Raw genomic sequence first — 18871 nt, 5'->3', positions numbered from 1 at the left:
CATCCTCTCCACATGCCCAAACCACCTCAGTGTGTTTCTCCTAACGCTTCCTATCACATCCACATCCACACCACAATGCTCTTTCACTTCCTCATTTGTCAGTCTATCTCTCCATGTGACGCCACAGGCTCCTCTCAAATAACTTATTTCCACAACTCTCACTCTCGACTTCTGTCCCTCCAACAACATCCAAGCTTCACGTCCATACGTTAGAATTGGTAGCACAATACTGTCATGCAATAACTTTTTCTCTTCCAGGCTTGCTTCCCTGTTTCTTATCACTGCTTTCAAGGAACCAGCAACCTTTCTTCCTTGTTGTACCCTTTCGAGCACTTCACCCTCCAAACTTCCATCCTTACTCATCACACTACCCAAGTACTTAAACACGCTCACATTTTCCATTTCCTCCCCATCCAGGCTCACTGTACATTCACTGACTTCATTTCTCTCGAAGACCATAACTTTACTCTTCCCTACATTCATCTTTAAATTCCGTTTCATACACACTTTCCCAAACTCATCCATCAAGCTTTGCAGCTCCCCTTTGTCCTCACCTAACAACACAGTATCAACTGCAAACAACAGTACTGTACAGGGAGTTTCCAAACACTGCCCTTTCTTATTATGGCTGATCCAACATCCACTGCGCTACCTGGTATCTGTTCTATAACCCTGTCCATATACAGATTGAACAACCATGGAGACATGACACATCCCTGTTTCAATCCAACCTTCAAGTAGAAAAGTTAACTCAGTTCACTATCCACACACACTGCAGCCTTAGCATCCTCATACATACTCTTCACAGCATTCAACAACTTCCCATCTACTCCATATATTATTAATACTTTCCACAATCCTTGTCTATCCACCCTGTCATATGCTTTCTCCAAATCCATGAAGCTGCATACAACTTTTCTCCCTTCTCTAGAAACTTTTCCACTAAAGATCTAAGAATGAATATCTGATCTACTCAACCTCTTTCCATCCTAAAACCTCCCTGTTCTTCTCTAACACTTTGTCAATAAGTATCCTACTATACTTTGCCTATTACACTAAGAAGACAAATGCCCATATGATTAACACACACTTCTTTTTCCCCTTTTCCTTTGTACAGGGGAATAATTATACCTTACTTCCAATCCTCTGGCTCTAACTTACTCCCAGGCCAATCTGCACATCTTCCACATCCATTCTACCACTATCTCTCCCCCATGCCTCGGCATTTCACCACACACTCCGTCAGTTCCTGGGGCTTTCCCTATTCTGACTTTCTTCATTGCTAAGGAAGTTGGTCCCGACATTTAAGATAAGAGTGACCAGCCTTACTCATCCCTGAGTGGCATTACATGAGCACTAAACCCCAACCATCCCTTGGATATAAACCTGCATCAGCTCAATCCAACTGGAGTGCCTTAATTACTCACTAAACCACCAGGTGCCATAATTTGGTTATATGGTTACCACCCAGTATAGTAAATTGTTTCCTGGTGTAAAGGAAACCATTTGGCTTGTCACTCAGTGCAGAGTCACCCATAGGCAGATGGAAGAGGAAAGAATGAAAGAAAGGGAGACAAGAGGAAGGAAGGAAGAGAGGAAAGGGCAGACACCCAAAGCGGCACTACATCGAGTGAGTGGATGTTGAGTGTCCCCACCTACCAAAGTTATATAATTATCTATCTACCTATCTATCTACAGTATCTATCTATCTATCTATCTATATATAAGGTGTCACTAGTTGCCACAAACTTACAAACCACTACTACTACAAGTGAGAGTGAAGTAGGGGTAATAGCTTTGTACCATAGCTAGCCACACAGCTATTCACTCTTTTGATGAAACTTCAGCCACAAATATATGAAACAAATTCAAAACTGAAATTCTTACACTTAGTTTACATCTCCATACGGATACCTGATTAATTAGGTATCCTTGATGTTGAGTGAGAAAGAATGATTTCCATGTAATCTATACATATTACACTGGTACACTGACTATGAGGGAAAGGGTAGCATGTAGACAAAAGTAACGTGATAGTTGCTGAGAAAGAAGGTGGCTTCGGGTTAACTGATTTAAATTGTTTAGGGAGTTTTGCAGTAATACTGTACAGTAGGAAAGAGGTAGATGGTGACAACCATCATCCACTCACTTTATGTAGTGCTGCCTACTTCTTCCTTCACATTTATCACTCTTTTTCTGTCTGCCTTCCTCTCTTCCATCATCCACTTGCATGATGTGTTGCCTACTTTTTTCTCACCTTTATCACTCTTTTTCTGTCTGCCATCCTCTTTTCCATCATCTACTCACTTGATGTAGTGCTGCCTACATTTTCCTTCATCTTTATCACTCTTTTTCAGTGTCTGTCTTCCTCTCTTCCATCTTTCTTGTCATTTTTTATTACCCTTCTCAGGTGGCTTTACATTGAGTGACAAGCCTAACAGTTTCATGTAAGCCAGGAAACCATTTACAATGATGGGTGGTAACCACATAACCAACACATGCAGTAAGTGTTTCCTACTTGTCAACAGATGGGTTGGCAGAGGGTTAGTGCCCCTCCCTGTAAAACAACTATAAGTCGAATGGCCAACCCTTATGAGATTATGGTGTCTGGCTATTGATAGATAGATGGACAGATGTATGGAGATGCATTTAACATTGGTCACACCCCTTTTTTTTTTAACCTGCCATTTGATGGAATAGCTTTCATGGGCATTTGCAAATCTCAGTTAAAAAATGTTTTGATGTAAGGGCAGATCCAGAAATATTTTTGATGTGTTGCCCATACTGTATTGCTTTCAGTTAATGGACATTTGATGTCCACTTTCTGCTAAGAAAATATCTGATATTTTAATATATCTTTTAAGCTACTCTATTGATCTGGAAATGAGAAGCTGCAAACATGGATGTGATTCCTGTACAGCATTTTGTCAACCAAAGATGGGTTGCATCATAGCTGCGGGAGAAATAAACATCTATCTATCTATTGCCAGACACCATAATCCCGCAAAGGGTGGCCATTTGACACTGAGTTAGTTGTTTTACAGGGAGGGGCACCAACCCTCTACCAACCCATTTGTTGAAATGTAGGGATCACGTATGGTTTGGTTATATGGTTACCACCCAGCGTTGTAAATGGTTTCTTGGCTTACAGGAAACCATTTGGTTTGTCACTCAATGTAAAGCCACCTGTAAAGGAAAGAAAAGGAATAAGAAGTGACAGGAAAGATAGGAGAAATAGGAAGAGAGGAGGGCAGGCACAGAAAAAGAATGATAAAAGCTAAGGAAGTAGGCAGCACTATATCAAGTGAGTGGATGATGGTTGCCACCACCTACCACAATAACTGGTGATAAAAGATGCAGTCTGTAAAGCACACAAATTTTGGTGCAAAAAAAATAGAGATTTGTCTTGGGCAAAAGAAGCCAAGAATTTTGCATGCCTGAATGATGAGTGACTGGATGTGTAGCCCATTTCACTTTTTTTTTTTTTTTTCATCAGCCTCATTTCTCTGGTACAGTATTGAGATGCCTGGTGGTGTAGTGAATTGAGGCACTTCAACCAGATGTGGCCCATAAGGGTCTTAATTCTGTGGGTGGGTTGAGGTTTATTTCACATTTAATGCCAGACAGGGGCAAGCAACTTGTCACGTTTGCCTTAATCATATGAAATGTGCAGCCTAATCCTGGGTCCCTGCATATCAGGTGAGGCAATACAGGACTTGATGATAAATGGTTGGATGGATTTTTCACTCTGCACTCAAAATGCCTTGCACATTATTTTATACTTGTGTACATAGCACTGAATGTGGGAAAGTCACTGATGTAATGACAGGAAGTTGTATTTCACAGCCTAACAAAAAAAGCAACCCTTCAGGACATGTAAAAACATGGACTGCCGACCTATGTGAGGTATGCGAAAGCATTATAGTTCATACAGTAGTTACACTATAAAAGGCAGACATGACCATGAAAAGTATGCCATGTGTAAGGGAATGGCATTGTGTGTTTCAGTCAAGGCTGGAGGAGGCTGATGCAGATATGATTCTAAAGTGTATTGACCAGTTCTGCTATTTAGGGAATAAGAGTAGCATGGGTAGTGATATAAAAGTTAGTTCGACAAGAGCTGGAAGTGGGTGGAAGAAGCTTAGAAAGCCGTTTCCCCCAATGACACTGAAGACTGAACAGACTTTCTCTGTATTGTACGTGAGAGAGAAACATTGTACATTATGTTATACATGTGTAAAATGTGATGCTATATAGTAGCAATATGGGCAAAGATATTCACTGATTTGAACACAGTGGAATGAAGACAGTATGGAGGGACAGCTCCTGCTGGCAGATCGTGAAAAACATGGGATGAAATTCTGAAATGGGATCTCAGGATTAAGGAACTCAACTGGAATGCCGTAGTATACAGTGCAGTTTGGAGAGCAGTCATCAGATTAAATAAGGCTCACTTATAAAAGCAAGGAACACTGCTGGTATGGAACACTGATGACATGCTGCAACCCTTCTCTGGTGCCCAGGGGTGACCTGTGCAGGGACTGTGGCTATTGTTGTTGTATGTGCTGTGTCTTTCTGCACTGGAAAGAGGTGGCATGTTGAGAAGGCTCCCGTGCTGCCAAATTTCTCCTGGTTGCAGTCAGTGTCAGAGGGTAATGTAGTTTTCTGCCAAGCTGTGCCAGGATGTCAACTGGATGTCTGCAATAAGGTAATGGTCGGTGTGGGGGCAGATGCCATAAGGTGCTTGGTCACTGAGAGCCTGTGACAAGTTATTCATCCACTATCTCCAGATAAAAGACCGTAGTATCTTCCAGAAGTGCTTGAAAGGGTACAGCAGGGAAGAAAGGTTGCTGGTTCCCTGAAAGCAGTGATAAGAAACAGGGAAGTGAGCATGGAAGTGAAAAAGTTACTACATGACAGTACTGTATTGTGATACCAACACTAACGTATGGAAGCAAAGCTTGGACGTTGTTGGAAGGACACAAGTAAAGAGTGAGAGCAGTGGAAAAAGAGTTATTTAGGAGGAGCCTGTGGAGTCACATGGAGAGACAGGCTGACAAATGAGGATATAAAGGAGCGTTGTGGTGTGGATGTGGATGTGATAGGAAGCATTAGGAGGAATACACTGAGGTGGTTTGGCCATGTGGAGAGGATGGAGGGTGAAAGACTGACGAAGAGAGTGCATGTGAGTGAGGTGGAGGGGGGGAGAGGAAGGGGGAGGCCAAGGATGAGATGGAGGGATGGGATGGAGAGGTATATGAGAGAGGGGGGTGTCAGTTAGGAGCAGGGCAGTGAAATGGCGGGGTACAGGGCAACATGGAGGCGATTTGTTTGTGGCCACCCCGAACGGGATTGAGATATCTGGCAATCTTCCAAACTACCACTGATACCTCCCCTAGGTGTTACTGAGGGAACTGTACTCGTTTTACAGTATCTATCAGTTTGGAAAGGGTGGCCCAAGTCAAGCTGCATCAGCTGTCTGCACCAAGATTTGAACCCAAGTGCTAATGGGCTGGCAGCTTTGTAGCTAGCAACGCTACAACCACCCAGCATGGTGGTAGCAATGATGACTGGGAAAAAAGGGTGCCAACAACACTGCTGTAAGGCAAACAGTAGGTTAAGAATCCATTATAAAAGTATTACCATACTGTGAGTGAGGTAAGAAGGATGAAAGTCAGGGGGTATGAGGGAATAGAGAGCCTATTTTAGGTGGTATGTTGATGATCTTTGGCTTCCCCTTGCCATTTACAGTATACTTTACAGTGGACTGGTGGGAGAGTGGGGTGTGCTACCTCCTTTGGTAAGGGCTTGCATACTATGGGCAAGTTTTGACAAGAATCATCAATTCTGACCAACATGACAACAATATTGAATTCTGAGATCATCACTAGAACAGAATATAAACTGATTGTGTGGTCACGTTTCACTTTATTATATCGTGCTGTTAACTCTGCCGATATCACATACATTAAAGTAATATTCACAGAACTGTTTACTTCACCACAGGAGGTTATTCATCTAGAAAGCCAACATGCTAGTGTGTTTACAGTACGAAATCAATATCAAGTTTATATCAGCCAAAGTACTGGTACTTTGGAAGCAACACTGGCTAATCTTGATCAAGATTCAATTTGGTACTGAGTTTTAGTACTCACAAACAACGCATCAGTCCAATAGTCATTGTGCATTATCAAGATCAGTCAAAAATCTTGACTTTGAACTCTGCAAAAACCCGCCTCACATACGTCGGCACTAGTAGCAGTTTTCTGGGGTCCTGATTTGATCCCATACCATGGCCATGAATGATGTCGGTGGTGTGGTCCCTTGTGAGTCCGCATGTCAGCTGAATAAATGCATGCCTACCCATGGTAGGCATGCAAAAATCACTGGCAATAAGTCTGTATATGATTTGGAGATTACTGGACACAGGAAAGAAACCAGGAGCATTAAAAGATGAAAAAATCACCCCTAAACCTAAAGGAGGTTCAGCAGATGTTGTGACAAACTACACACCTGTTATTCACACATCATACATCATCAAAATATTTGCATGTCATTTGAAGGAACATGAGTGATTTTATACAGAAAATGAAAAACTAAATACATGGGTTTAGGAAAGGGAGGTCTTGTTTATCCCAGCTTTTGAACCACTATGTTAGTATCTTCAATAATGTGAAAAGTGGGAAAAAGTGGATGTTATTTACCTTGACTTTGTGAAGACCTTCAACAAAGTAGACCACATGGTACTACAGGTACTGCATAAGCTAAGAAAGTTGATGTTGCTGAAAAGCTTAGAAGATGGGTACACTGTTTTTGACACCAAAAAAAAAAAAAAAAAAAAAAGCTGGAGGAAAGGGCACACTCTGAGGGATCAGTGGTTATAAGTGGGGTCCCACAGGTTTCAGTGCTGAGCCCACTTCTCTTTCTGGTAACAATTGGGGATACTGACCTCTTTCTGGTAATGACTGGGGACATTGATCTCTTTCTGGTAATGACTGGGGACATTGATCCTTTCTGGTAATGACTGGGAACATTGATTTCTGTCTCATAATGATTGGAGACACTGATCTCTTTCTGGTAATGACTGGGGACATTACTTTCTGGAAATGATTGTCAACAATGATCTCCTTCTGGCAATGACTGAGGAGTTTGACCAGCAGGTAACATCTTCACAGGTCACCTCTTTCACAGACAACACAAGGATCTCCCACATCATAAGCATAAGAGAAGATTCAGAAAAACTACAGGAAGACTTGGAAAAATTATTTAAGTTGGATGAAGATAATAACATGAAATCCAGTAGCAAAAGTTTGAAGTAATTGGTATGGTACAAATGAACACCTCAAAGAACATGTCTATATGGCAGGGAAAGACAACACAGGGGAAAAGGAGTCACTAAGGGACCTGGGAGTGTGGATGCAAAGCAACCGCACTTTTGGTGAGCACATACATCACACTGCCTGATAAGTCAGACAATTGATTGGGTAGCTCTGAGCTTTCATCACCAGATGTGGAAGCCTCTTGTAGTCTTCAAAATGGAGTTTATTTGCCAACTGTAGTCCCTCAGTAAAATAAAGGAAATATGAGAAAAGGAACAGGTGCAGAGGCTTTTCACAAAGAAGATAACCAGGGACTCCTTAAACTACTGGTAGAGGCTGTGGCATCTGAACCTGTACTTCTTACAAAGATGTGGGGAGCGTTATATGATAACCTACGTCTCAAAGATTGTAGAGGGCAGTGTATCATTCCCATCACCACAAAAAAATGGGGAGAAATGGAGTTCCCCCGAGCTAAGCCCTGTATTGGACTATATAGCCCCACTAGGGTTACAGGAGGGAGCTACCCCTCCCGGCACGGCAGCCCGGACGAGGCTCGAACTTGCAATCCCCCGATCACAAGTCCAGCGCACTACCACTGTGCTACCGCGCCCCCCTCCCATCACCACAAGGGGGAAAGGATATTGAATCAAAACCACCCCAGGTTTGGTAGGGCTTGAAGATCATTGAGCTGTACCTCTCAGTGGATCAGGAAAATACAGGCAGAGGGCTTCTGCAGTACTGGACCCAGGCTCTTTAACTGTCTACCATGATATATCAGAGACCAAACTGGGTGCAGCACGGAAGCTGTCAAGAGGAGGCTGGACAGATTTCTGTAATCCATCCTACATAAGCCATCTGTTCCACACGGCCCAGCTACCAGAGGAGGCAGCTCAAACTCAATCGTCGACCAGCTGCGCTACATGAAGATCAACAAGATGTGTGGAAGTGGTGGGTCCCCAAACTGGCGATGGTGATGTCACCTAAATCTACAATAAGACAAGTAAATATGGTGGTGGTGACTTGGCCACCATATCCACCCTGACCAATGTCATGGTCATGGTGGCCATCTAGCTGGACTTTCATAGAATATACCATTCATAGTGCCATGAGGCCTTTTATCACTAAGTCTGAGCACAGTACATTACAGTACAGTATTCATTTGGGGGATGCACCTCAGGACAAACCTCTTAGACAAAGCACCACCCAAAATGCTCATTTTATTCATTCAAAGTTTTCGTGCAGGCCGGGCCATACATTAGCCCGGTCAGTGGGGTATGGGCTGGTTAAATAATAGTAAGTGGGGAGGACAGGACCTGGGGATTGCCCAGCACACACGTCCTGTCTCCTGGCTGGCGTTGTGGTGTGTGTGCTCATATTAGGTTTCGTTTCGTTTAAAGATTCCCTGCACCTATAGTGCAGGCCAGGCCATACATTAGCCCGGTCAGTAGGGTATGGGCTGGTTAAAAAATAGTAAGGGGGGAGGACAGGACCTGGGTATTGCCCAGCACACACATCTTGTCTCCTGGCTGGCTTTGTGGTGTGTGTGTCATATTAGGACATCTATCACCTTTATATTCTTGTAGCCTGCGTTGCCAAAAACCTTCATTACTGAATGCATTTGATTTTTTTTCTTAATACCATCTGATTACAGTATTCAGCAGTGAAACAAGCTAAAAAAAAAAAAAAAAAGTCCAAACAGTTGCTCCACTTTAGTAACTTAATTTTCTCTATCACCTAAAGAAAATTTTATTCAACAGGAAGAAATCCATGGCAGGTGAGTGGTATATACTGATATTGCATTGCTATTATATATATATATATATATATATATATATATATATATATATATATATATAATTCGGGGGCTTGAATGATGAGTGAATGTAAAGGGCTGTCTGGACATTGCTTCTCCTCACCCTGTCCTTGGGTGGAAAAGGTCCGGATGATTCTATATATATATATATATATATATATATATATATATATATATATATATATATGAGGCTAAAAATGACATGCTTAAAGTTTGATAACTAGAGTTTAGCGCACTGTATGCCGCTTTTTCGACATCCGAGGGCTTATGATATCCCTTGGGCAACCACTCGTCAAAAGTTTCATTCAGCAGGTCCAATTACGGGAAAAATAAGTAATGTCATTTGAACCGTTGTCCCGCACATATGCTTTCATCGATGATTACTGAACCATCAATATACATAATACAGAATCATCTGCAGTAATGAGTATCACCAATAACACGCTTCCACACTTTTCAAATATGTGCAAGCGAGCTAGAACTCTTATTCAACTCACTAAATCTTTACAAACGATGTCAACGAAACTAAATATAATCCATCTGTCTCACTTTGAGTTTATAATTATGAGAAAAAAAATAATGTACTAGATTATTATGTGTCAATATGCAATTCAGACATCAATATGCAACTCAAGTTTTTATGGTAAGAAGTAGCAGTACAAAAATGTGTTGGCGAGGAGGGGGGAAAATAAGTTTGTTATATGTACACCGTCTTTGATGTAGCATTACCTTACGTATTACAAAAATTGTTTTTAGAAATATGGATCAACGATATGCAACAAAATTTATCAACCTGGGATGAAAAAGGCCACATTTTGTGGTGGAGGATCAGAATATTATTGGAACAGTGGCAAGGCAGGACTCGGAGTGAAATTTCCCAGGCAGTATAAGGATGGCGGGGCTCGGGTGTGGGAGTTTTGGGCTCAGCAATAATGTGACGCAAAATAAATCTTATGTGCATGTCAAGTTGACGGATTCAGCCTTCAGAGCGATAGAGGATTACCTACGGATTAAGGTAAGTGTAGTAAAATTGCAATACAGTGCGGTTATTTGTGCAAGTGACGTAATATATGATGAGGTACCAGCCAGTGGGAGAGCATGGAAGTGAATGGCTCAAATTTAGAAGGCCATGTAGCCTAATAATGAGGATGGTGACGGGCAGAAAACTACTAGGAAAATAAGAGATTATCGAGTCAGTGGTATTTATATAACATACTTAACGAAGTTTTTATATGTAAAGTTGATATATAATGATGATTTAGAAAGCTAGTGACAATCCTTGATGTAGCAGCTGATCGGTTCACATACCAGCTGTTGGCAGCATATGTAGGCCACACTTAGGAACAGTTAGGTACACGCACAAGTTTTGATATTGGGCAGAATAAACAAATTGTAAAACTCAGTGAATTTTCTTTATGTAATTAATTCCATAATTTTCTTTATGTACAACTTAACTGTGGTGCAAGATGTTAACTAAGTTAGCCAGTTTTGTGTATGCTTCCTGACTGGAGGGTAAAATATAGAATAATTTGTTACATATATAAAAGGGTACATATACTGCTACATAATGAAATAGCTGAAAAGAGTTTTATTAGGTCAGATATGGTTGCATTTTGGGTACCATCAACGGTAGGTGGTCATTTAGGTTGTGGTAGGTTTGAATTTTTAAGAGAATGAAGTTTTATACAGTATTGCATGTTTAATGAGGCCGAAAGAATGAAGTTTGCCTGCAGTTGCCGTTATACTGTCATCCTTGTACTTTCTGTTGCTTTAGAAAGTAGTGGAACAGTACCCACCTGGTTTACTCACCTGGTTGGCTACCCTATTACAATTAACAGTATGGCTCAGTAGGAATCTGCTTTTCAAGAAGTAGGGCAGCCCATATATACGGTTTATAAGAGAAGGTTAGGTTACTGGGAGTTTGGTCATCGCTGCGGAGGCATATATATTTTAACGTTACCGTAAATCCAAGAAGAATAAAGATAAGCATTTTTTAAAAACCACAGTGGCTTGATAAGAATATTTGCCTATTGTTGTCAGAAATGCTTTTATCAGGCATGATATGATGTGGTTGATGGGACTAGTAACCTTCACCAATACCTGTACTACCTAACTAGGTGTAGCTTGAGCACCAGTTTCATTAGCTACATAGGCAGGAAGTTGTCCCAGTCCACTTTTGTAGAACAGTGATCCTGCTAGTGGATGATTGATCACATTAGGTAGTAAGTGCTTTGATATTAGCCTACTGTAGGGATTCCCAGGTGTAGGGTTGGAGAATTTTAACACTGGGGGAGGGGGCAGTAAACATAAAACCAAAATGGCCAAATAGCTAGCCATTGGGATATGTTGTTGGCCATTGATTTGGTATATGTATTTTATGGACTTTTTTTTTTTTTTTTTTTTTTTTATATACATCTAATAATCATGTCAGAATATTGGTCCACACAAAAATATGCTACGTACAAGTACAGAATCTCTAAAATGTTTCCAAAATTTAGTAAAAGTTCTCTTACTGGTATACATTAAAAAGTATTTTTAATTGGTAAAGATTTACCTGAAACCTAGTTACTGAAAATAATTGTGAAAGGGAGGAATTATGGAATTGAAAAAAAAGTATGGCAAGTGTGGGAAATAGCCAGAAGTTTGGAAACCTTTGGGCTACAGTATGTGCATCAGCAACTGAAGAGTTTATAAAGTTAGTGATTACCTACAGTATTGTTATGCATTTTGCTGTAAGGTGGCATAAAAAATCTGAGCCAGATGCTGAAACTGCCACCGTACCGTTAAACAACATGCTTGGTTCGTGGCAGAATGTCTCCTGGTGTTTGTTGTAGCTTGTGTAGTATAGAGAGTAGGATATGTAGGTTACTTGAAGTGATTGGACACTTGGTGTTATGGTTCTGCTTTTAGAAAAGTCATATAGCGTAGCCTGAGAGTATTGTAGCAGTAGCTACAGTAGGTCTTCTGATATATATGATAGCATACTGTACTGTACTTAGGTTTCAATGATATATTGTATCATTAGCTGGGATAACTATCCATCTATTGCCATATGCCTTAATCCCGTAAGGGGTGGCCACAAACAAATCGCCTCCATGTTGCCTTGTTCCCCGTCATTTCATAGCCCTGCTCCCAGCTCGCACCCCCCTTCTCTCTTATATCTCTCCACTTCATCTCTCCACCTCACTCACATATCTCTCCTCATCAGTCTCTCACTCTCCATCCTTACCACATGTCCAAACCACTTCAGTTTGTTTCTCCTAACGCTTCCTATCACATCCACATTGCAATGTTCCTTCCCTTCCTCATATGTCAGTCTGTCTCTCCATGTGACTTCATGTGCTCCTATCAAATAACTCATTTCCACTGCTCTCACTCTTAACCTCTGTCATTCCAACAGGGTCCAAACTTCACTTCCATACATTAGAGTTGGTATCACAATACTGTACTGTACTGTCATGTAGTAGCTTTTTCACATCCATGCTCACTTCCTTGTTTCTTATCACTGCTTTCAATGAACCAGCAACCTACCCTATCTTCCTTGTTGCTCCCTCTTAAGCACTTCACCCTCTAAACTTTTATCCTTACTCATCACACTGCCCAAGTACTTAAATGCAGTCACATTTTCCGTTTCCTCCTTATCCAACCACACTGTAGATTCACTGACTTTACTTCTGTCAAAGACAAACAAGAAGCCTCGGACCAGGACTGGGATAACTGATATGTACCGTACAGTAAATTAACCTAAAGCCAGTTAACTCAGTGTGAAATTTCACTTCTCCTTTTGTTTTGGTTCATTTGGAAGAATCAAAGTGTCAGTACACTTAAATTTTTAACTCGTGTGTGTGTGTGTGTGTGTGTGTGTGTATATATATAGACTTACCCAGTTTGGAAAGAATATTTTTATCGTCAAAGTTAGCACCATTCAGCCTTTTCCTACCAAGTGTTTCCTGAACCTGAATAACTTTGTTGTGAACTTTGGCGTCAGGCTTGCAAGAGGCATACCGAAAAAGACCTGAGACGAGGTCATAGAGTGTGACCTGAGGGATAAGGAACTGAATAGGAAGTCTGCCAGAGATTGAGCATCATTGAGAGCTGTCATTAGGTGATTAAGACCGACACATGCAAGTGTGTTGGACCCTTTATAAATGAAACAAAGCGAGAGATGACTAGAATAAAATGAAAACTGTCGTCAGACTGAAATAATTAAATGATCTGGAATGTCTTAATTAATGCAGCCTTCCCTAATCATTAAATCTTGGTCAGAGGCTTTCCCAAAAGCTCGATTAATTACCTTGCTACATCAGAGGAGTTGCAGTTGATCATGGTTGTCCAGCCTTCCAGTGCCTTCAGTAGGTTCATCACACAATAGGCCAGGGATGAATCCATGCTGGTTATAGATTGAATTCTTGCTTTAGAAGGTGTTCAGATATACCTTTACTGCCTGTATTGAATTTGAACTACTTGTGATTTCATTTCCCCATCCTGTTCCATTGTGGATAAGTGTCACAGTTACGTTGCACTGTTCCTGTGGTACTGCATATTAGCTGTGTCAGTGATTTGTTGAACAAAATTAATTTGATAGGTTCAGTGACTTTTTGGCTGATGTTGCAAATATAGTAATTTGGTGTAAGTTCTTAGAACATGTACTAGCTTTGTTGCTCTTTAAATGGGTACAGGTGTTTATCCTACTATGTGCTCCTCCACCTTTAGATCTTGATTTGATGGGAACTGCATTTTTAGGCATAATTGGTCGTGTGTTCTCCCTGAACAGATTGCAAGCCTTAGTAGTTTAAGAAGTATAATAGACCCTCACTATGATGAACTGATTGGAGGGAAGCTTGATCCAGTACAGCCGATGATTCCCCCGAGGTGGGATTTCAAGCACGTTTGAGAATAAAATACTATGCTGGGTGGTAACCATATAACCAAATTATGTCACCTGGTGGTTTAGTGGGTAATTAAGGCGCTCCAATCGGATTGAGCCAGTGCAGGGTAAATCCAAGCGGTGGTTGGGGTTTATTGCTCACATAGTGCCACACAGGGATGAATGAGGCTGGTTGCTCTCAGGACCAGCTTGCCTAGCCCCGGGCTTCTATGCTTCTCATGGGGCAACACAGGAGTGGATGATGAATGAATGAATGCGTGGCTTGAAAATAAATGAGTACAATAGCATACCTGTATTTTAGTACTGTACTGGAAATGAAAACTAAACCCATTTTTCACTGCTTTGGCCCATAATTTCTCCCTTTTGCAGCTTGTCACATTCTAGTTATACTTCTTCATGACTAGTACAGTACAGTATTACTATACTGTACCGTAGTCTGTTATCACAACTTGGGAATCATGATAGGGAGAGCGCAGTTACAGGCCTGGTTGAAGTAAAAAGGGTTGGAAACCTGTCGGTATGTATTGTGCCCCATTTAATGGACATTGTTTGTTATAGCAGACGGAAGTTCATTGGCCTTCATTGTGTCCATTAAATTTGATACCAGTATCCAGTATACCAGGGGCTGTTAAAGCAAAGGTCTACTTTATAACCTTGCTATCTGTTCTTCAGTGAACATTACAGTAAAGCGGTCATTATAGTTTTTCTCTACTGGTTTCATTTGATATAGCCTATGCTATTGCTTTACTCTCATGAAAATCTCTTAGTTCCAGTTCAGTAACACATTACAGAAATACTGTGCAGTGCTCATATTCCAAATACAGTTGCTGGCCAGTCTACCACTCTTGCTTTGCCTGCTAATGATTTCATAGATACGGTAACTACTGTACAGTGCTTATTGACAACCCAACCTGTGGTAAATGTTAAGTAGTATTGATTTACTTTGTTCTTCTTATTGATCTCTGTGTACCATATTGTATATACCGGTACTGTAGGCCTACTTACTATACCATTAGCTGCCCGTCATCTTGGACTCAAGGAAATAGTGATACTTAAAAATTTGCATCAGGTAAAGAGTACAGTATTAGACAAAGCTCATTACTGTTGATGAAATAGGCAATTTTTGTGATATCTCTGTGTAGGGTACTGTGTAGCATATACAGGTACCTGTACGATTTCCCAGTACTGTAGGTTAGAGGTGAGTTTCTAGAGTATTCAGCCCTGTAATTGAGTTTCACGTGCACTGCTCTCGCTTCAGACACCACTTCCTGATTTGTGTTAGGACAGCATGAGGAAGAGTAAATTTTGGCTATCACTTATGGAAGTAGTCCTGCATTGAATGTTTACAGACTTGTACATACAGTATGCAGATACAGTATCATTTCATAATTGTGTGTATCAGTAGTGACTGTACATTATACTGGAAGGTAGGCCTGAGTAAGAATATCGTAGGACCTTTCTGATTGCCTTAGATGTATCCACACTGATATGGTGAAATCTGATGCGGTGTACAGTACCAGACCAGTCTACAACAGTCATGATCATCAGAGTTATAGTGCTTCCCAGTTTCAATAAGAGGGATACAGGCAACCTATTTGGTAACACAGGTGACTCTGACAGTTATGTAGCTTTGTAGCACCAGTGTTTTGGAGTGTAGGCCTACACTCACCAAAAAACTTCTCAAAGACTATTCCATACTTGTAACTACAGTACTGTGCAGTTCTGTAAATTGGATGAAGAATCTGGAGACTGCTATGTTATATTGTAACACTATATAATCTGTTTCATTGGTATTGTTGGTTACTATGCTGGATCATAATGACATATGATTAGGTTACTCACAGTCTGGCATACTGGTACCTGAAACCAACCATTCCAAGATGAAAAGCTTTGTTCTGCTCATTTCTGTGCCACTCATGCTCAGGTGTTGGAAAACTTGGTGAGAGTATAGCTACTGTACAATATAGTATATTGGTTGAAGTTATCTATCTGTTCTATCTATCTATCTATCTATTGCCAGACGCCTCAATCCCGTTTGGGGTGGCCACAAACAAATCGCCTCCAAGTCGCTTGAGAGTTACCATGTTGTTACCATGTTGTTTGAGGAGTGCTTAGTGCATACCAGGTACTGTTGCTATTGCTTTACATTGACTTAATTTGAAGTGCTGGTGAGAGGAAGTCCAGGCTATAGATGTATTTGTACTATTCAGGTGTGGTACTGGTACCATAAATTTTGAATCTGAAATTGCATTTGTATATAAATTGAATAATTATGGTAGCTACCAGGTATAGCCTGACAATCAGCTTCATATAGGAATGGAATCTTAATATTGCATTCCAGTCTTGATCCTTTTGTGGGCAGAAGTGCACCACCCATAACTGAGTGGGGATGGTGATGCATGCCATCTAGCAGTTAGGCTATACATATGGCTTGTCCCTCATATCCCTCCGTATCCTCTGTAACGAGGATGGTAGACTGCAGAAGTTCAGACTCAACCTGCATTCCACTGTGTCCATGTTCAAATGAGCCTGGTACCACAGAACTGCAGACAGTGGCCCACTGAAAGGCATTTTAAACTGTATTATTATATTAATACCATCAGGTGATTTTGCACAGCTAAAGGAAATGCTTGGTTTCTTGAGGGTTAAAGTAGGAGATAGCTCTGTCTGTATACATTTACTCTTTTTTCTTTTTCAGGTGATACTTGTACTCTAAGTAAAAAAAAAAAAAAAAATTAAATTTTTTTGGAGATATGTTCTGTGCTGTTATTTAGCATTGTGATTGTAGCATCTGGTTCCTTGCCATTGTGTGTGTGTGTTGATCTTCAGTAATTCATTTACCATGGCATATGGTCAGGTGTAGTGTGTAAGATTATTACTGTACTCTTAATGTTCCACTTTAGAACCATTCCTTTCTCGGTGTAAACAAATATTTTGTTTCTGGTAAAGGTTCTACTTTGAGGGAACTTTTAGATGTACCGGTAGTTACTGTAAGTAGCTTCTCATGCCTTGTGCTGTACAGTACATATGCTGGGTTTGCTGTTCATCTCTTCACAGTGATTATGACATGAGTGTTTACCTTCAGATTATTTTATTCAAGTTAAATGATATTGTAGACTTGATAGTGTAGCATTTCATTGTTCCAGCCAGAATTGTATTACCATGTAGACTTTAGTTGTTGCCTTATTAATTTTAATAGTTGTAACTTAGGTGGGGGCGCTCACCATCCACTCACTCGATGTAGTGCTACTGTCGGGTGTCTGCCCTTTCCTCTCCATCCTTCTTTCCCTCCATTCTCTTCTGTCTTTCTTTTCTTCATTCTTTCCTTGTCCTTCTGCCTAAGGGTGACTTTACACTCCCACTTCTGTCTTTCCTTCATTCTTTCCACTTCCTTCAGCCTGTGGGTGACTCTACACTGAGTGACAAGCCAAATGGTTTCCTGTGCACCAGGAAACCATTTACTATGCTGGGTGGTAACCATGTAACCAAATTTTGGCATCTGGTGGTTTAGTGGGTAATTATTGCGCTCCAATCGGATTGAGCCAGTGAAGGTTTATATCCAAGGGGTGGTTGGGGTTGATTGCTCATGTAATGCCACTCAGGGATGAGTGAGGCTGGTCACTCTCATCTTAAATGTCGGGACTAACTGCCTAGCTCCGGGCTCCTACGCTCCCCATGGGGCAATGTAGGATTGGATGATGGATGGATGGATGAACTTAGTTATACAGTACAGTATATACTTATTAAGAAGCATTACAGGAAATTACCTAGACATATAATACTCTACAGGTAGTCTCACTCAGAAACATGGAGACATGCTGCATAGTTGTTGGTGGGTAGTACCTGGATAGTGTGGTATTTTTTGTGTGTATTGTTTCCAGTACTGGTACTGTTTTATGGCTGAACAGGCATGATCATTATATTATAGTAATCATCATCATCTGGACCTCCTTTCCCACCCAAGGGCAGGGTAAGGAGTAGCAGTGTCCAGACAGCACAAACTTGCCCGCTCCAAATAGGCCACACTTCCATTCACTCATCATTCAAGCTCCCGGAGTCCTGGCTTTACGGGATACGCCAAAAACATTTGCCACATTCTGCAGCATCACACAGACGTATCCGTTTGAGTCAGTCTGGACGCTGCCATGCTCAAAAGGGATGTTAAAATCCCTGATCATGCACGTCTCCTCACAACGTTCATCCAGCCAGCTCAATCTCTTGTCAGCTCCCTAGCCTCAACGACTTCCAAATCTCTCTTCCTCAAACACTTATTCACCATCTCTCTCCACCTTCTCCTTGGCCTACCTTGCCTCCTAGTAATACCCTAATATATTAGGCTAGTCTAGTGTATTTGTCCTATTAAATTTTACTTTTTTTTTTTTTTTCCACAGTTGACTCATCCACTAGCTGTAACAGAAAAAGTCTGATTATAAGTGCTGAGCAGTACAGTACTGGTATACTATGCCAGTACTGTATCTACTAATACCAAAGACTTGTATTACTGCATTTTGTCCAGTCATAGTAGTAGCTACAATATGCAATGATGTACAGTACATCCTTGTAGTACAGTACATAGTAATTGGGATGGCAAAAGGCACCATGCAGAACAAAGCATTTGTAGCATGTACAGGTATTGTTGTTCATATAATGGCACCTTCCTCAAGTTTTTGTTATTTATTTATTTTTTAATGGGATATCAGCCACTGGTGAAGGAGTTAATGATGGCTAAGCACCCAGCCATGGCTCCACCTTACAGCGAAAGTGCTAGGTCAGTAAGAAAAGCAGTTAAGGCAGAAACAGAAACCATGTAAAATTCAAGTCCCTACTCTCCAACTTGTAAACAATTGTATT

The 18871-nt window shown here is 41.0% G+C and overlaps 1 protein-coding gene across 1 annotated transcript in view; it reads left to right on the top strand.

The window, feature by feature from the left end:
* The first annotated feature begins 10024 nt into the window (after positions 1–10024).
* Positions 10025–18871, top strand: part of Su(Tpl) (Suppressor of Triplolethal) — a 326655-nt gene continuing 317808 nt past the window's right edge. Inside the window, exon 1 of the mRNA XM_080267257.1 lies at positions 10025–10147. Coding sequence (XP_080123383.1) covers positions 10025–10147 — 123 coding nt within the window. The remainder of the gene's footprint in view (positions 10148–18871) is intronic.

This window comes from Coenobita brevimanus, chromosome 23 (genome assembly GCF_032717465.1).
Source record: "Coenobita brevimanus isolate Jiangsu-jjx chromosome 23, ASM3271746v2, whole genome shotgun sequence".
NCBI lineage: Eukaryota > Metazoa > Arthropoda > Malacostraca > Decapoda > Coenobitidae > Coenobita > Coenobita brevimanus.
The sequence above is the reverse complement of the archived record's forward strand: the minus strand, read 5'-3'. Positions and strand labels throughout refer to the sequence as shown.